General features: G+C 39.5%; 1 protein-coding gene across 2 annotated transcripts in view; it reads left to right on the top strand.

Moving 5' to 3' along the window:
- Positions 1 to 14,682, top strand: part of hsd17b3 (hydroxysteroid (17-beta) dehydrogenase 3) — an 18,521-nt gene extending 3,839 nt beyond the window's left edge. Inside the window, exons 3-11 of one of the 2 annotated variants that reach the window (XM_039680010.2) lie at positions 1,737 to 1,812; positions 1,905 to 2,012; positions 2,103 to 2,170; positions 10,401 to 10,445; positions 12,047 to 12,081; positions 12,464 to 12,545; positions 12,636 to 12,701; positions 13,247 to 13,396; positions 13,633 to 14,682. In XM_039680010.2, the coding sequence (XP_039535944.1) occupies positions 1,737 to 1,812; positions 1,905 to 2,012; positions 2,103 to 2,170; positions 10,401 to 10,445; positions 12,047 to 12,081; positions 12,464 to 12,545; positions 12,636 to 12,701; positions 13,247 to 13,396; positions 13,633 to 13,728 (726 nt within the window). In that variant the 3' untranslated portion in view covers positions 13,729 to 14,682. The other variant, XR_016146505.1, reaches the window with a different exon arrangement.
- The last annotated feature ends 6,237 nt before the right edge of the window (positions 14,683 to 20,919 follow it).

Raw genomic sequence — 20,919 nt, 5'->3', positions numbered from 1 at the left:
TACACTAATTATTACTTTTAATCTGCAAAGATGCATTAAATTGATCAAAATAAGAGACATTAAAGACATTTATAAAGTAACAAAGTACTTCTATTTCAAATAAATGCTGTCTTTTTAAACGTTCTATTCATCAAAGAAAAATGAAAACATATCATGGTTTCCACTACAGAACATAGAAAATCATATGAAGCAAATTTAGTCTATTTATAAAAACGGCAATCCAGAAGGCAAAAAGCAGTCTAACAACTTCACACATAAGGCAATTCAGGACAAAGAGAAGAAACAAAGGGCTTAAACCAAACCAGACTCGGGTTCAGTTAACTAATGAGTAACCACAGAAACCAACTAGCAACTGGAACAAAGGGAACAGGAACTAAACACGGGAACCAAAGGAATAACAACAAGTGTCCACACATACAACATAACCATTACAAACAATAAGCAGAAATACAGTGTTAAGCAGCACAAATGTTTTCAACATTGATAAGTTTTCAAATTATTTTTGAAGGATCATGAGACACTGAAGTATGGAAGCTTGTTTCCGCCACTGAATAAAAAATAAATAAATAAATGTGACTTTTCATCTCAAAATTGGGAGATATGAAGTCAGAATTTTGAGAAATAAAGTCACAATGGAGATATATAAAGTCAGAATTGCGTGATATAAAGTCAGAATTGCGAGATGTAAAGTCAGAATTGCGTGATATAAAGTCGCAATTCTGAGAAAAAAAGACAGAATTGCGAGATATAAAGTCAGAATTGTGTGATATAAAGTCAGAATTGTGTGTTAAAAAGTCATAATTGCGTGTTATAAAGTCAGAATTGTGTGATATAAAGTCAGAATTGTGTGATATAAAGTCAGAATTGCGTGTTATAAAGTCAGAATTGCGAGATATAAAGTCAGAATTGCGAGATATAAAGTCAGAATTGGGTGATATAGTCGCAATTCTGAGAAAAAAAGACAGAATTGCTTTTTATCTCACAATTCTTCGCAATTCTGACTTTATAACATAATTGGGAGTTTATATTTCGAAGTTCTGACATCTTTTCTCAGAATTGAGATATAAACTCGCAATTGCGACTTCTAAGGGGTCAGGCCAATTCTAAGGGGAAAAAAGACTAACTTTTCCCATCAGAATAGTTTATATCTCACAATTCTGACTTTATATCTCGCATTTCTGACTTTTTAACATACAATTGTGACTTTATATCTCGCAATTCCTACTTTATATCTCGCAATTCTGACTTTAAAACACGCAATTCTGACTTAATGTCTCGCAATTCCTACTTTATATCTCGCAATTCTGACTTTAAAACACGCAATTCTGACTTAATATCTCGCAATTCTTATATCATGCAATTGCAACGTTATATCTCGCAATTCTGACTTTATAACACGCAATTCTGATTTCATATCTCGCAATTGTGAGAAATAAAGTCAGAATTGCGAGATGTAAACTCGCAATTATTTTTTCATTCTGTGGTGGAAACAAGCTTCATACTGAAGTATAATATAATAATAATTATTATTATTAATATAAGTATACATGTGAAGTAGGCCTGTAACCAATCTGGAACAGGAAGTAATCTTTAGTTTAGGTTGCTCCAAATTCTTTGTTTCGATCCCATATTGTATTTAAGCAATATTAAATTACCAGCCTATCCCCTATAGATATATAGTGTAGGCTGTTTCCATAAGACTTTACAATCTTTGTATTTCCTGTCTTTCTTTGCAGCTTTCAAAACTAGGTATGAATGTGATCATCATCAGCAGAAATCAAGAGAAGCTTGACAGAGCAGCCAGAAAGATCGGTGAAGTGTTTACCGTTGAAATTTCAGTTTCTTAACTTTGTCTGTAGTCTTAAAGCTCATTTTCAACCAGCTTTCTTTTCTTGTTCTGACAGAGCTCACTACAGGAGGGAAAGTCAAAGTAATAGCTGCTGACTTCACCAAAGACGATATACATGGACACATTAAAGAAATCATTGAGGGTTTGGATATTGGTATTTTAGGTCAGTAGGTATCAGATATCAATGTGTCAAATTGTGAGCTGGAGTTATATTAAAAACAGTAGCTTTACTGTTACTTTTCCTTAAACACAGTGAACAACGTTGGGATTCTACCGAGCCAAATACCCTGCAAGCTACTTGAAACGTCTAATTTGGAAGAAGTGAGGTCACCTATGGTTCATACAATCATTGTTCATGCAATCATTTATCTTCATAAAAACTAAGGGTTTTCAAATTGTTCCTGCATGGATCCTCCTCAGCCCTATGCATTTTTGATATCTCTTAATGTGGGCATGAAACTTTAGTATATGCTTCTAGTATTGGCTCCCATTAAAGGTGGGTTATAAGTGATATTTGAAAAACTAGGTTTTTCAACACTTTACTTGAAGGGTTGTGCATAAGACTGGCATTACACCTTCATAACCATGACATGTGTCATGAATATGAAATACGGTTTATGCATGTTTACGACAACTGTTCCTCATTTACCTCTCCATATAAGCAGCCCTCTGACTCTCTATCAGTGCGAAGTCTTGTTTTGCCCCGGCGACATTTCTGAGCGTTTCTATACTGATTATCTGGATTGCCCGTGTATCGACCCGTGACTGTTCTAGGACTTTGATTCTCTGTTTGCTGCCTGCCCCGACCCTTGCCTGTCTCTTCTGGATTACGATTGTTGCCGCCTGTCCTGACCTCTGCCTGGTATTGTTTATGCTCTGGATTACCTGCTCTATATTGAATGCTGATCGTTAACTTCTGCCTGTCTGACTATTCTTAATAAATATATACTGCACATGGATCTGCACGCTTCTGACTCTGCTTCGCCAATACAAGATCCAGCAGCCATGCATCATCTAGCTTCAGAACTGTCCACTCAAGCTAATATCCTGGCATCTCACCAACAGCAACTTGTCAAACTGACTACGCTTACCGAACAACTGGTGAAGTCCGTTCAGTTACTCACGCCTCCTTCTGGTGCTGCGGCTATTCCTTCGGCAGAATCAGACCCTTCTCCTTCTGTCGTGGGTAATTCATCCAACAATCCCCGCTTATCTCTCCCTGAGAAATATGATGGATGTCCCTCCAAGTGTAAAGGTTTTTTGCTGCAATGCTCCATTTTCATTAATCAGCAGCCCCAGTTCTACCAAACAGACGAGAGTCGAATTTCGTTTATATGCTCCTTGTTAACCGGCAGAGCTCTAGAATGGGCAACAGCTCTCTGGGAAGGAGGTAATCTATCTTTTACATCTTATCACAGTTTTATGCAACAATTCAAGGAAGTTTTTGAACATCCCGCCGGAGGGAAAGAACCGGGTGAGCTGCTGCTTTCATTACGCCAGGGCGCTTCCTCAGAGGTGGATTACGCTCTCTCCTTCCGCACTCTCGCTGCACAGACGGGCTGGGGTGATGACCCACTCAAGTTGCTATACCGGAAGGGTTTGAATACTGACCTACAAGGGGAACTGGCATGTCGGGATGAAGGAAAATTGCTTCACCAACTTATTGATCTATCCATTCGTCTGGACAACTTAATGCGAGCTCGGCGAGTGCCACAGACACACAGATTCGATGTTCAATCCGCTGTAGGCCCGGAGAACGAACCCATGCAGATCGGTTATACCCGCCTAACACCCGAGGAAAGAGAGAGAAGAAGACGGAATCACCTGTGCCTGTACTGCGGTGAACCTGGCCACATGAGGGCGACCTGTCCCAAGCGACCCATCTCACGAACCTCTACAACGGTGAGTTCCCCTTGCAATTCTTTAAAATTACTGGAACTTGAGGTTACGCTGTGCTTTGGAGATGAGAAGATTAATACCACAGCATTAGTAGATTCAGGAGCGGCAGGAAATTTCATTGACTTATCCTTTGCAAGGACTTACCAACTCTCTCTTCTTCCATGCACATCCCGGATGGCGGTTGCAGCATTAGATGGACGCCCGTTGGGCACCGGCGAGATACAATACATCTCTCAAGAAGTCACGTTACAGACCAGCACCCTTCACTCTGAACGCATCCAACTATATACCATAGACTCTCCACGACATCCCATTATTCTAGGATTACCCTGGTTGGAGAAACACAACCCCGTCATTTCATGGTCTGAGAAACAGATAACCCAGTGGTCCGATGCCTGTAAGGAGGAATGTCTACGTTCTCTCACCAGGGTACCCTCAACTGTCACTCACTCCGAGAGTTTTGATTTAACGAAGATTCCTGCGCAGTACCATGATCTTTCCGTGGCCTTCAGTGAACGCCAAGCAACCAAACTTCCTCCTCACCGCTCCTATGACTGCGCGATTGATCTCATACCCGGCTCCTCTCCTACCCGAGGAAGGATTTTTCCTCTATCTCAACCCGAATCAGAAGCCATGAAGTCCTACATCGAGGAACAGCTATCGAAGGGATTCATCAAACCATCTACTTCTCCTGCTTCAGCTGGATTTTTCTTCGTGAAGAAGAAGGATGGAGGATTACGTCCTTGTATTGATTATCGCAGCCTGAATGAAATCACTGTGAAATTTCGTTACCCATTACCTTTAGTCCCTGCTGCCCTTGAACAACTCCGTACCGCTAAGTATTTCACCAAGCTGGACCTGCGAAATGCCTACAACTTAATCCGGATCAGAGAGGGAGATGAATGGAAGACAGCCTTCTCAACCACTACGGGGCACTATGAATATAACGTGATGCCCTTCGGATTAGCCAATAGTCCCTCTGTATTCCAGTCCTTTGTCAACGAGATCTTCCGAGACATGCTACATCAAAACCTCATTGTTTACATTGACGATATCCTTATCTATTCAGAGACTTTTGAGGATCATGTGAGAGATGTGAGAGCTGTATTACAACGCCTCATTGATAACCAATTGTACGCTAAGTTACCCAAGTGTGAGTTCCATCAGACGCAGATCGCCTTCCTAGGATACATAATCAGTGCTGAGGGAGTCACCATGGACAGTAGTAAGGTAGAAGCAGTGGTAAACTGGCCGCAACCCACCAACGTGAAACAACTGCAACGTTTTCTGGGCTTTGCCAACTTCTATCGTCGATTCATTAGAAACTTCAGCATTATCGCGGCACCACTTACGTCCCTACTGCAGGGAGGTGGACATCAGTTAAAGTGGTCATCCAGAAGCGTTTCGGCATTTCAGCAGTTAAAGGAGAGATTCACCACAGCTCCCATTCTGCACCATCCAGACCCTGAGCGGGAGTTTATCGTGGAGGTAGACGCGTCCGATACAGGCATTGGGGCAATACTGTCACAGCGGCAGGGTAATCCAGCAAAACTTTTTCCTTGTGCTTTCTACTCACGTAAGCTGAATCCTGCAGAGAGAAATTATGACGTGGGTGACCGGGAACTACTGGCTATGAAGGCAGCTTTGGAGGAGTGGCGTCATTGGCTGGAGGGAGCTCATTTACCTTTCACCGTTCTAACTGATCACCGTAACCTTGAGTACATCAAGACCGCCAAGAGACTGAACCCCAGACAGGCCAGGTGGTCCCTCTTCTTTAGTCGATTTGATTTCAAAGTAACCTACCGTCCAGGTTCCAAAAACGGCAAGGCTGACTCTCTTTCACGGCAGTTTGACAGCTCACCCAGTCCTCGCACATCAGAACCCATCCTTCCTTTAACTCTCATCGTTGCTCCTATCCAGTGGGACATTATGACGGAGATTTCGGCTGCACAGCACGAGGAACAATCACCTCCAGAATGTCCTCCAAGTCGTATTTATGTGCCTACCCGTCTGCGTACTCGAGTGTTACAATGGGTGCATAATACTCCCAGGGCCGGTCATCCTGGCATTAGAGCCACCACTCATCTCGTGACGAACCGGTTTTGGTGGCCGACCCTTCAAGCCGATGTAATCTCCTTTGTACACCAATGCAGCGCCTGCAACATCTCTAAATCATCCCATCAGAAGCCTGCCGGATTACTCCAACCACTTCCAGTACCACAACGCCCATGGTCTCATATTGCCATCGATTTCGTTACTGATCTACCCCCATCGCAGAATTTTACCACCATCCTGACGGTGGTCGATCGATTTTCTAAAGCTTGCAGATTTATTCCGTTGGTCAAGCTTCCCACGGCTCTACAGACTGCGGAGGCATTGGTGCAACAGGTGTTCAGGTTGTATGGATTACCCGAGGATATTGTGTCCGATAGGGGGCCCAGTTCACTTCTCGGGTTTGGCAGGCTTTATGTGGGCAATTGAATATCAATGTCAGTTTAACGTCCGGCTATCATCCACAGGCCAACGGACAGGTAGAGAGGCTGAATCAGGAACTTACTCGCTTCTTACGAACCTACTGTCACCAGAATCAGCAAGATTGGAGTCGTTTCCTGGTGTGGGCCGAATACGCCCAGAACTCTCTATGCAAGCCTTCTACGGGTCTGACCCCTTTCCAATGCATACTGGGTTATCAGCTGCCTCTATTCCCCTGGTCTGGGGAACCCACTGATCTACCGGCCATTGATGCCTGGCTACAGAGAAGCGAGGAGACTTGGAATAATGCTCATGTTCATCTTCAACGTGCAGTTCGACGATTCAGAGAACAAGCGGACCGTCATCGGAGGAGGGGGCCCAACTATCAGCCGGGACAGTGGGTCTGGCTTTCATCCAGGGACCTTCGTCTCCATCTTCCCAGCAAGAAGCTGAGTCCTAGGTATGTGGGTCCATTCAAGATTCTCAGACAAATTACACCTGTGTCGTACCGTCTTGCATTACCTTCAACTTACAGTATATCTCCCACCTTCCATGTCTCTTTACTCAAACCCGCCGGAGCTCCGAGTGGAGAGAGGGACCAGGACGAGGCTGCGGAGACGAGCTCCCCTCCCATCATCATCGAGGGCGAGGAGGCTTACCGTGTGAGGGAAATTCTCGACTCAAGACGCCGAGGCAGGGAGTTACAGTATCTGATCGACTGGGAGGGGTATGGTCCTGATGAGAGATCCTGGGTTAAGTCTCAGGATATACTGGACCCCACACTAATCTCCGAGTTCCATCAACAACACCCCACCAGACCTGCTCCAAGACCCCGTGGAAGACCTCGGCGTCGCACGGGTCCTCGCTTCAGGAGCCGCTCGCAGGAGGGGGGCTCTGTCATGAATCGCGCCTCTGTGGCTCTCTTCGCTCAACCCAGAGCTCCGTCTCCTGAGTACTGAACTCCATTTCCCATAAGCCCTGTACCTAGGTCTAATCACCGACACAGGTGTTCCTCATTTACCTCTCCATATAAGCAGCCCTCTGACTCTCTATCAGTGCGAAGTCTTGTTTTGCCCCGGCGACATTTCTGAGCGTTTCTATACTGATTATCTGGATTGCCCGTCTATCGACCCGTGACTGTTCTAGGACTTTGATTCTCTGTTTGCTTATTGTTTATGCTCTGGATTACCTGCTCTATATTGAATGCTGATCGTTAACTTCTGCCTGTCTGACTATTCTTAATAAATATATACTGCACATGGATCTGCACGCTTCTGACTCTGCTTCACACTTTCGCTCAATAATAACATTTTGAATGCAAATATGACAGCCAATGTCAAAACCAACCACCTGACTGTTTAAAGTACTGTTAACCAATAAAGCTATAGGTGGTTTCTTAAGTTTGATAATTAATCTGCTATGTCATGTTTATGACATGTTGTGTTGTCATACTAATGTCAAGTTGTCATATTTGACACAAAGACATAGACAGGTTATGATGTATTGGTTTATGTCCAAGTGTCATCTCAAACAACGTCATATTTGCATTCACAATGTCATAATTGAGCAAATGACACTTAATGACAGTTGTCATAAACATGCAAAAAAAAAAATCCTTCATATTCATAACTAACGTCATGTCATGATTATAAAGGTGTCATATTAGTCTTATGCACACCCCTTAAAGTAAAGTGTTACCAAAAACGCTGTTTGGAAGTTAGTCGGACCGACAAACGAAGAAACAACAACAAACATGGGTAGCCAATCAGTATTAGGCCCCCTAATGCTTGTATGACAGTGGAGGAGATAGGATGAGCAAGAGGCAGATTTAAAGAAAGACTACAGAAATGATCAGACAATACAAAAGAGAAAAGCTCAGAAGAAATCACTGGAAATAAAGGGTTATGAGTGACTGACCAAGAGTTTTAGGACCCTTTCTAGCACTGGAGAGAGCTAAGCAGGAGGTTGCTTTGATTCCGCTTCACACGTGACGTGGGTTTGAGTGTCATTGTTTGTTTGGAGCTGCTGTTCGCAACTAGCAACACACTTGTTTTATAATTACTATTGTGTACTGTACGTTCTTTTTTGGTGCTTCCTTGTCATATGTTCATTATCTGCGCTTTATTTTTTAATGAAGCATTATTTTGTTGCGCCTGTGTCTGCTAATCAGACATCCACCTTTGGATTGTGTGCATTACGGAGACCAGCTCGATAGTCGCGCTGACGACTGCTAGAGAATGTGCTGTTTAGTGTGTTACAATTTCCTGGTTTGTATAGGGGAGGAAAACAACAGTAAATGTATGGTGGTGAAATGAGTGTGCAACAGGATGAACCCACCCGGTCTCCAGAATTGTTTCCCAACAACCCAAATAACCACATAATATTTCATTAAAGTAGTTATTTACAAATTAAGCCAAAGAGGTGTATCAGATTCAGAAGGGGGAATTGCCTAAACAAGTAACATAATCAATCTAACTCCTTATTAACAAAACTACTTAAACTAAAAGAAAAACAAGAGTACAGCAAAATAAGCAAACTCCCTTGCTAACATAAACAGGAGAAAAGGTCAAGTTGTAAAATAAATGGCACCCACCTCCGTACTTACCCCACAAATAAAGAAATAAATGATTAACTAGCAAACTTCAAGTAAACCAAGATAAAAACAGATCAAGCCGAACCATTCAATGAATAATAATTGATATCAACACTAACTCCTGCCTGATCAAAAGTGACTAAAGAGAAAAATCTACTTAAATAGAACACACAAATGAGGTAAAGATACACAACACCAACTACTACTTGCTTCAACACAACATCAAGTCTGGGTTTGAAGATGAGCCCTCAAAGCTGTAGTTTAATGGCGGATCTCAAACCAGAATTTATAGGTGCATACCGCCACCTACTGTACAGGAGTGTGTACTATCAGAGCTTTACATACTTCAGGTCTAAAAAAAATAAATACAAATAAATAAATAATAATATTAATAATAATTGTTAAACGCATACACGTATATACACACACACACACACACACACATATATATATATATATATATAGATGACAATTTCATACTCACTCAAACGCTAAAGGGTACCACGTGTGTTGGATGTCTATGCTTTGGCAAAAGCGCCATACAGTATATGATGCCTTGGGATGAGAACGAGCTCAAATATTCCAACCAAATCCTTTACATTTTCTTTGTTATCACTTAGCACCTTTAAAGTGGGTTGTACCTATCTAGATCCTTTTAGCTTTACCCAATATAGGCCTAAATGATAAATTTGAACATCTTAAATAAAGAGGTAACTCATCGGCTTCTACCAACAACTCATTAGTAGGTGTTGGTTTAACTGCACCAATACTGATTCTTAAGGCTCTGAACTAAATTTTCCAATACAGCTCTGATGATGGTTGCTGTTCAAATACTCTCTTCCCCTCCCATCATCCAATCACAGCAGGGCATTGATTATTGGCATCAGGTGGAAAACATTTCTCCTATGAAGAGAGAGAGAGAGAGAGAGAGAGAGAGAGAGGGAGAGAGAGAGGGAGAGAGAGAGAGAGAGAGAGAGAGAGAGAGAGAGAGAGAGAGAGAGAGAGAGAGAGAGAGAGAGAGAGAGAGAGAGAGAGAGAGAGAGAGAGAGAGAGAGAGCACAGCTTAGGCACAAAAACAAAACCTTATGGCTCTGGATATGCCGGTGTTGTGCCGAATTTCGACCCCCGCCAAATTATTACCCCCCTAGTATTGGTAGGTGTAAGATTAGGGGTGGGGTTAGGATTAGGCAATCAGGTACTGACTTCAACGAGGGGGGTAATCATTTGGCAGGGGGTCGAAATTCGGCACAACACCGGCAATCAGGGATTGAGACCGACGCGGTAAGGATTGAAGCGAGGGATGTGTTTGTTTGGGTTGATTTCAAATACCAACAATGTCCAACAGCGTTTTTGAAATATCGCTTACCCCACCTTTAACAATAGTAGTAGTAATTATTTTAGATATTGGAAATTGAAAAATGCTCTGTAAAACTACATGGAAGCATGTTTTTATTTTATTTATTTATTTATTTATTTATTTTTTATAAAATATCACAAATGAAATATAGTACGATAGTTGTATGGTAGGCCTATTACAAAATATTTATCAGAAACTGTTGTTTATATGTTTCATGTGGTGGCCTCTAGAGAATACATGCTGTTATCAACTGCAATGTAAAAGCCATGGTTAAGGTGAGTAAATGCTAACAGAAATGCACACTATGAATATTGTTGGCTCTGTGAAGAGATACTTATTTTACTCTATTTTAAAAGTGTCTGCTAAATGCACACATGTATAGATAAGGAATAATAGATAAGGAAGTCAACTGGTGGGTCGCAGTGGTCACATACAAAATGGAGTCACAGCTCTGACAAGGTTGCAGAAAACAAGGAAAAAATGCAATTAATTATATGCAACAAATTATATAATTGTGCATAGTTAGCAAAAATCACCCATCAATCATCACCTATTTTTCATCGAAGTCCACCAGAAAAATTGTAAATTCTCAGCATAAAATGAAAGTTGGAAGTTACAATAGTCTTTTAGCAGCAAGATGGACAAAGGCAGTTTAGTTGGTAAACAGGAACAGAGCCAACTACACTGCCAAGGGCAAGTACATTCTCCTGGTACGCACTTGCAATTAAAGGATGTATTACATCTTGTCCTGTGTTTCCTGAAAACTTCTTCCCTATTGTGACATACATCTGAGTGAAATGGCTTCTAGAACAAGAAAAAATTAGGAAATTATTAGATGGTTGTGGTTTGCTATTGCAGTGATCTGATGTGAGTAACAGGTTGTCCCATCCTCACACCAGTAAACATGTCATCAGAGAAGAGAAGAGAAGAGATGATGCTGCAAGAGCATGGGGAAGTTATTTTGATGATGGGCACATGAAAAAAAATGGTGTATTCAAATAAATCATTTGTAGTAATAGAATTGTCCATTTCACTGTGTTTTTAAAGGGTAAGTTCACCCAAAAAATGAAAAATATGTCATTAATGGCAAAGCCCGTAAGACCTTTGTTTATCTTTGGAACACAGTTATTTTAGATTTAGTCCGAGAGCTTTCTGTCCCTCCATTGAAAATGTATGTACGGTATACTGTCCTTGTCCAGAAAGGAAATAAAGACATCATCAAAGTAGTCCATGTGACTTCAGTGGGTTAGTTAGAATGTTTTTAAGCATTGTAAAATACATTTTGGTCCAAAAATAACAAAAACTACGACATTATTCAGCATTGTATTGTCTTACGGTTCTGTTGTCAATCAATTACAGCGTGCGTCTCCCTCAGACTGTAAATGAAGCTCGGGTGTACCAGATAACACGTCAGCAGCGTTTTACGTCATCAGCATCGCTGAACGCGGCTTGACAACAGAATTGGAAGAGAATACAATGCTGAATAAAGTCGTAGTTTTTGTTACTTTTGGACCAAAATGTTTTTTTTTCGATGCTTCAAAACATTCATCCGAAGATGAATGGAGGTCTTATGGACTTGGAACGACATGAGTGTGAGTCATGAATGACACAATTTTCATTTTTGGGTGAACTAACTCTTTAAATTATTAATTATTTAAGTATTAAAGGGTTAGTTTTAAGGGTAAACTTTTGCATTGGATATATATGTAACATTTTAGTTTTTGAATTATTATTATTTAATTTTTTTGGTTAAAAATTTGGCTAAATAATACGCTTTACGTCTCACGTAAAATCCTAAAAGCCAGTTGAGAACCATTGGTTCAGTGCGAAAGAGATTGATTTAATAGAATGCACTAACATTTTTTTCCATATTTAGATGTGCAGAATTGTCCTACCAGGAATGCAGCAAAGGTTTGGCCTTCTCTGTTGACTAGTGTTCTCGTAATTTTCCACACATATTTTGTTGATCACCTTTAGAACTCTGTTGACTGTAAGTAATGTTGTACCTACATGTAAACTAACAGAATATTAGTAGACTCTTAGATGGGTTTTAAGAATAAGGGGTTAGGGTTAGTAGGATAAGTTGACGTGTTAGTAAAATGTCTGTTGGGGTCCATCAAAATAAACTGTTAACAGATATTAAGCAGAGTCTAGTTATATTCTAATGTGAGTTAGTGGACATGTAAGTGCAATGTTACTTATTAGTAAAAAGAAATGTCGAAAAGGATCTCGAAAAAAATAAAAATGCCATTTTAATATATGACAAGCACACTGACAATAAGTATTTCCTTAGAGGAAAAGGAGTCATTCTGAATGTGTCTTCTGGAATAGCCAAAATACCCTGCCCTCTTTACACTTTGTACTCAGCATCAAAGGTAAAAACATCTACACAAAGTTGAAAAGCACTGTATTAGCAATGTCAACATCTCAAATCCATAATATATATTCAATATATATCTTTTCAGGTTTTTGTGGAGAGATTTTCACAGGGTCTTCAAGCTGAATATAAATCCAAGGGAATTATTATTCAGGTAGAATAAAAAACGTTACTGTAAAAAATATTTTCAAGATTTGTTATCACAACATATTTTCTTTTGTCAAATCAACTTTATAATAATTTATTTAGTTGAGATAACTTGTTATTTTGAGTTTCTGATGATTAAATTAATCTCCTTCATTCTATTAACTCACTTTTTCCAGTTCAATCAACTTAAAATTTGAAGGCAACCCAGGTTACTTACTTTTTTAAGTTAAACCAACAATATTTTTTTACAGTTTAGTAATCACAACATTTTTTCTTTTGTCAAATACACTTAAATAATTCATTTAGTTCAGATAACATATAATTTTGAGTTTCTGATGATTAAATCATTCTCCTTCATTGTATTAACTCACTTTTTCCAGTTCAATGAACTTTTTTTTAAAGTTAAACCATCAATATTTTTTTTACAGTGTACTAACCACACAACGGTTAAATAATGTGGTTTTTGCGTGTGTATATGAAATTTACATATCTGCTAACCAGAAGTAAGATATCAATGTCTTCATTCCCTAAAGTATTTTTTTTTTTTCTCAGACAGTGGCTCCTTTTGGGGTTTCAACGTCAATGACGGGACATCAGAAGCCAGATATGGTTACATTCACAGCTGAGGAGTTTGTGAGGAGCTCATTGAAGTATCTGAGGGCTGGTGACCAAACATATGGCAGTGTCACTCATACCATATTGGTAATGACCTCTGTTTATTAATATCGTTAAAGTGCACTTTTATGGAACCTTTCCATTGCACAAAAGGTTATTTATTTATGGTGGGAAAATGTTGTTTAGATTATGTTCTTCAAGAAAAAATCATTCAAGAACTGTTCACTGAAAGGTTCTCTGTGAAAACCCCCTTTTTTAAAGTGTGTGTGATGATTTCTGAGCATGTATTGTTTCTGACCAACGTGTAATTCTCCTAATTCTAGGGCGGGATTGTGCAGTCCATTCCCACCTGGGTCCTGCACAATGAAGCGTTTCAGCATCATTTTAAGGAATATGTGAAGGAAAGGGTCGAAAGCTGAGTTGAGTTGTCATTCTCAAAGTATAGAGTAAATAGTATTGAACATTTAAACACTACAACTGTTGTGTTTGTTTGCACTAATTATGACAATACAGAATGCAAAAATAAAAGACTGTAAAAGAAAGTGTGAGGACGAAACAACTGACAGGCCACGGTCTTTCAAAATATGCCATATCAGTGTTGATAATGGGATGTAATAATTATTAATCATAATCATATCAGTAGACAGGAGATAGTTGAGCAGAACCGACCTTGATAACAAGGTCAGTTTCACAAAGGCCGAATGACAGTCGAAGAGATGTGACCTTGTTATTTTTTTGTCTATATTTTAAGATTAGAAAATGTTTGGTCTTATTTAAAGAGCAAAATCATGTTTTCATTTGAAACATCCAGTGTTTTTGGCGCCACATAGTGGTTAAATGCACTTTCACATGATTTTTAAAGCTTCAGGATGATGTATTTTTTCTCATTATCCCATTATTTTGATGTTTATGTGACTAATCAATCTGTAGCTGCAATGATGCACAAGAACGCACATTTTTTTATTTTATTTATATTGATATAAATGTTAACATATCTTAGAACAATTTTAAGAACAGTTAAAAGTCTGCAGATATGAGTTGACAAATTTGACCAAATTCTTCATTTAACACAAGCATTACACACTTCACAACGCCACACTCTACATTCTTATAGATCTTGCTGTAAAGTAACTGCAGTAATTACTTTATATCTCATTTAACTTTAAAAAAGAGCCATTAGTTTTGTTTCTGACTCTGATGTGGCCAGCAGAGGGCGTATTTTTGATACTGCAACCTGAAGCGCGTCACGTGTAGTGTATGGATTCAGATTTCAAAGATCTCTTGAAGATGCTGAGCAGTTAAAGGACACAAACAAGTGCAGTTGGGGGATTTCCATTTGAGATGTAGCTGTTAATAAAGCTGTTCACCCTTAAGCGTGCTGTCCTGATTGAAATACAGCTGACAGGATAACAAGTTTCCGCTCATATTAAAGAGGTTTGTGTTTTTACTACAGGGAACTTCCACTGATAATTTATAATGATACTGCCTGTAGCAGAAAATAAATTTATGTGGAACATGACTAAGTAATTAAAATAAAAAAAAACACTGGGAAATGTATTGTTCATCATGTCTAAGCTATGCTTGCATCAGTGATTTCTGAAAATGTCACGTTTTTTTAAAAAAAAAAAACAAGCTTCCAAGTTGCAGATAAGCAAAATAAAAGTTAGAAATTAAAACCCCAAATCTAGTCACTTTCTCTAAAGTGACGTTTTGGGAAAAAACACCGGCGACGTGGGATTAGATGAGCAAGAAATTATTCATACACACACGACTGTTTAAAGAACAAAAACCTGACAAATGTCTTGAAATACATCATCTGAACAATGTTTTGAGGTGTGATATTCGGAAAATAATTGACTCTGCGTCGTTGAATTATAGAAAAATAATGCGCACCCGAGGCGCAGGGTGTGAATTATTGTTCAATAATTCAATGGCCCATGGTCAATTATAGCTACTGTATGCCTGCGTTCAGTTAAAACAGCTCAATAATGCATTTTAGTCTGGGACTAGGCTTGAGACTTGTCTGTGAAACCGGGGGATTCGTGTTATAAAATTGTACATGTTTTGTTTACTAAATTTAACAGCTGCATGTAGTCATGAGCCAAAGAATTGTTTTCATGTTGGAAATGTTCTGCTGAAATAAACAAGCACAATGTTTTATGTTTATATCAGCAAGAAGAACATGAAAGTGAGAGGACTGTTTTGTCATCACTCAACATCTTACTGCAGTCTCAATAAGCTTTCTTGTGTGGTCCAGCTTCAAGGGCTTCGAGTCCTAACACACATAAACAGCAGGCAGATGTAGGACGACTGACTGTTTACCAAGCTCTCCATTCTCTAAACAACAGATGAAATGACACTGAACTCTGGCAATCAAACAGAGAATCTGCCTCATTCCCCAACAGCTAAAAAAAAAAAAAAAAAAAAAAATCCCATTTGTCAGTGCCTGGGACAGACCTAACATCCACATGTTGTAACCTAGTTCCTCTTTAATCTCTATTTGTGTCATTTTACCCGTCTTTGCTGTCAAATTTTTTAGTGTTTATCATGACAAGATCTAAAAACATCATTAATAACACAATGTGGGAAGTGGGATCAGCCATGTTTGTTTGCTTCAGTATGTAGTGAAACACTTCAAATTAGGTCAAGGAAAGGAGCATGTGGGAACTCTTTCAGGGGTCAGACCTTCATTCCAAGTGGGAGTTTATTGTTATACTACATTCTCCAATGGTTTTGTGAGGTGTGATATTCAATAAGTTACTCATGTTACACTTAGTGGAAGAAAACCAATGCAGCTGATGCCTGAGGGCACGCCTTAACGATGGTGGACTCGTCGTCATGGCAAGCACAGCTGTAATTTCCTAATAAAATTAAGTAGGGGGATTTTTGTGGACCGGCTGAAAGTGTTAAATCAGTTCTGAAGAATAAGTGTTCACTTGGAGGACCGACGGTGGTGGTTCAATCAACACTTTTCCTCATCAGTAGGGTGACATGCAAGCGAAAGCTAACCCTTTCCTCCATCTGAACAGAGTTTGGGCTATTTTGCACATTTTCAGAAATCAAATCAAAATGTCTGTTAAAACGACATTATAAAATAAGCAAAGTAAATCAGAGTCAGCAGACCGATCTCATACGTGACTTCAGTATTGGTTCTAGTATCAGGAAAAACAAACAGCTTGTTCTATACCTGCCCCGGACTGAACTGCAGTGCTGATGGAGGTGCTACTAAAACAAGCAAATCTCCCGTGATTTCTGAATATCTCTTTGTGCAACATGGAGAAATAACAGGACATCCAATTCCTGAGTTTGCATATAGCAGAAGCTGATGAAACGGTGTCATTTTCGACTATACAAAACCACATAAAACAGGCGTTCCTTTATTCTTTCACCCTTTTTGGCAGTACGGCCTTATTTATATGTACTAGCATTTCCAACATGTCTAAAATATAATAAACGTAATGATTACAAGATTTGTGTAAAATGTTATGGTATTTTGTCAATTGATTGGATACTTTTTATATCATGTTTTATATTGTATATTATCATGACTAAAGCAGCCAGTCTTCAGTGTCACATGAACCTTCAGAAATCATTCTAATATACTGATTTGGTACTCAAGAAACATTTATTATTATCAACGTTTATAATGTTGACCATTTTTTCATTCTTTCATAAATAGAAAGTTTGAAAGAGCATTTATTTGGAATCGAAATCTTTACTGTCTAATTTAAGGCATTCTTGCTAAATACAAATTATTAATCGTATTAACCCCAAACTATTAAAGTCCCCATGAAATCAAAATTGACCATACTTACTTTGTTTGCCTAAATTGATCATTTTGTGGTGAACAATTCATACATGCAAGTCAATCCACACAAAAAAATTTTTTGGCTTTGTAATCTTTAATCAAATTTTGAAAATGCCCCTCCCCTCTGCATTGGAGGACCTTGCCCGATGACGTAGGCTTTACGGTTTGGGTGTCTCCTTAACATCCATAACCACGCCCCTCCAACTGACAGCTGCTGTGTGTTTTTCGAGCGCCGAGTGAGCATTGATTGACAGCGTGTGTAAACTTGCGTCATCCTCCATTTCAGAATGAAACACCCATTTTTCTAGATCCAATCAGGTGCTAGTTGGAAAAAAAGCCACGCCCACTATTTTGCCTCATTTAGTATTCCGTTTCTCTCGGAAATATGTCACAACACTGGAGAAAAGTCGTTTGCAACTTCCGGTTCACAGGGCGCTAGTCTATTTCTTAAATATATTTAGTTATACATTTAGACACACTCTAAGAAAAGTTATAAACATAGGGCACAATGTACTGTTAATAAGAAGGAATTTTCTGTACTAGTTTTTCTGTATCGGTGTTTTAAATACCGATTCACAATTTTATCACAATTCATTTCATGTTGGTTTTACAACACTGAATAAAATTATAACGCAACACCCCCATTTTTCATGAGCTGAACTCAAAGATCTAAGACTTTTTCTATGTACACAAATTCTATTTCTCTCAAATCTGTCTAAATCTGTTAGTGAGCACTTCCCCTTTGCCGAGATAATCCTTACAGATCCTTACAACATGGGGCCATGCATTATCATGCTGCCTGCAACATGAGGTGATGGTCGTGGATGAATGGCACAACAATGGCCCTCAGAATCTCATCACGGTATCTCAAAATACCCTCAATAAAATGTTTGGTTTTTGGACAACAAACCCGTGTTTGTTGTCCATAACATACGCCTGCCTATACCATAACCCCACCGCCACCATGGCCCACTAAATCCACAAAGTTGACACCAGTAAACCGCTCAACGCCATACACAGTGTCTGCCATCTGCCCTGTACAGTGAAAACCGGGATTCATCTGTGAAGAGAACACCTCTCCAAAGTGCCAGACGCAATCGAATGTGAGCATTTATGAACACAACACACCATGGACACACCGGCACAGACACCTACATGGACAGGGGTGTGGATACCGGCACGAACATGTCCGTGCCATTTACGACACGACACTGCAAAAAAAATTAAATTTGACTTGGTAACATGAGACTAAGTTATAGACACAGACACCGGCACGGACACAGTCACACTGGCACAATGTGAATGTACGCTGCATTGTACAGTATGTTGGGACAGAGTTGCCAGAACTGCAACAGATAGAATACACTGTAAAGCACGATACTACGATATTTCTTCAAAAGCAGATCACGGTGACATTTTAACACCCCTACTTACAAGTACAAACAACTAAACTTCCTCCAGTACCTACCTATAGATAATCTTTAGGAATAGAAAAACTGAGGACCAGTTTGGAAACAATTTAGGTATTTTGGAAACAACCATTCGAACAATGTTTCGTGATGACAATTTGCCATCCTTGTTCTACCACACAGATGTTTGGAGGCCGTCTCGAGTGTCCTGTTGTAGCCCCAACTTGTCTTCGTTTGTATTAAAGCTATCAACACTTTCTAATTTCAGCATTTAAGAGAAGACCAAGAGTGAAAATCCTATCCGTTCCCGCTTGTTTACCTAAGTGCAACAGCTGAGCGATGTGAGACAACAGCTGCAGGTCACATGTGTCATTTCGCTCAGTGTGCCACCACTAATGCAGGTGCTGAGATGAGATGACACACATGGCAGATGAGATGAAACAAGTAGCAGCGGCCTTAAGCTTCCATGAAAGAGAGACTGCGGCGAGAGAGATTCATGCCACTTCGTCAAAGCAATTACACCACTTCAAAACTATTTACACCACTTTTTGGTCTGAGGTCCAAGACCACCAACTATTTAAGTCATTTAACTGCCTGAAACCAAATGAGAAGCACAGTTTTGTGTGGGTGGAACAAAAAAAGAAAAAGATTTTTTTGTTGAACATGTTGCACTGTATCCAATTCTGATATAAATACTGTAAAATATTAGCTTGGATGCCAGCCCGAACCCCGCCCACAACATTTTTTGGTCGGGAAGTTCGGTCTGGACTCGATCCATTGAGGAGTAATTATGATCGGTTCAGAAATCGTCGGGCCACTTAAATTACCAGGGCGGGCTTTATACAATGATGGACAGATGATCCGCAGTTACGTAAATCATCACGCTATCAAAGAGCGGTTGGGTTCAACTGGTTTCCCTCAAAGTTGATTACAGCTTGAGAATTGAGATGTATATATTCAGCTATCGCGTCTGTTGTAAAAGAAATCGACAGCGCGTTTTAAAAGACAGAGAACTGCAATCAAAGCGTTTGGCGATCGAAAAGATGTTTGCCGTCCTTTATACGGGATTCCAACACTATCTCACGACCAATTCGTACGAATTTGACGCATGATTAAAAAGTGTCTAATTCGTACTAATTCGTACGACCTCACTCGTACTAATTCGTGCGATTTGTCTAAACCCACGTGATGGTTAGGTTTAGGGGCGGGGTCAGGGGTAGGTCATTCGTACGAATTCATACGAATTGGTCAATTCGTAAAATATGTACGATTTAGCAAAATCGTATTAATTCGTACGAGTGAGGTCGTATGAATTGTTACGAATTAGCCACTTTTTAATCATTCGTCGAATTCATACGACTTGGTCGTGAGATCGGGTTGGGGATTCAGCAAAAGTTTAATTTATCAGCTGGCTCCGATGGTCGCCAAGAAGATGGGATGCAATGAAAACTGTTGTGGTTTCTCCTTTGGTCGCACTCATGGAGGACCAAGTAAAAGAAGCAACACTCATTATTTTACAACTACTTCCAGCGTACGTGCAGTTGAGTTCTGTTGACAACTATGCGTAGCTCAACATACGTCACTTACTGCGTTGCTCTGATTGGTTGTAGGTCTATCCAATTGAGTGTAGAGGGTTTTTTTTTCCTGGTTCAGTTACAACATGCCTCATAATCAAAGACCTACGGCGCAGTATCAGACTCACAGTCTGACTAGAATAGAGTGCCGAAGTAATGACGCGGAAGTGAGTTAGCATTTTAGCACTCCCGGTTCCCTCACTCTAAAGTCTATGGGATTTTTTAAAAGGGTTTTTGCTAAATCGCCTGAAATAAGGTCTGGGCCTCTAAATAAAACAAAGCCTCTAAATATGTTCACATTTTCATCTATGACATCGAACACACAGTTATAACCTGCTTGCGTTTTTTAAAACTTTATTGTGTCTGCGTGTGTTTTTTAAAAACTTTATATGGGCTTCAAAATGTATAAATTTTGGATTAACTTGTAAAGATTATCTTGATAAACAAAACGTGTAAGGGTCACAACTCTTTGTTAAAAACAGATCTTATTTTTTGCGATTTTCCAAAAGTCTATGGGGAAAATGCATAGCTTTTCGATCGAGGGAACCCAAGCGCCGCTAGCTTTCGAGTTGTCCTACAAAGTGACGTCATCAGTCGGCACTCTATATGAGTATGACGATGTCAGGCAAGTAAAAAACTAACAATTAACATTTAACTACCTCACATGCTCTTGACAACAATTTTCTTACCAAGTATGAATAAAAATTCACATTATTCTTATATTTTAATCTTACTAAGTAGCTGCATATTAAAATAAAACATTCAATTCCTTTTCCAATTTCCCAAATCTGTTATGAAACCACCAGTGAACCATCTTTT

The sequence above is a fragment of the Pimephales promelas genome, chromosome 14 (assembly GCF_988280905.1).
Source record: "Pimephales promelas chromosome 14, fPimPro1.hap1.1, whole genome shotgun sequence".
Lineage (NCBI taxonomy): Eukaryota > Metazoa > Chordata > Actinopteri > Cypriniformes > Leuciscidae > Pimephales > Pimephales promelas.
Note: the sequence above shows the minus strand (reverse complement) of the source record. Positions and strands in the feature narration are given on the sequence as shown.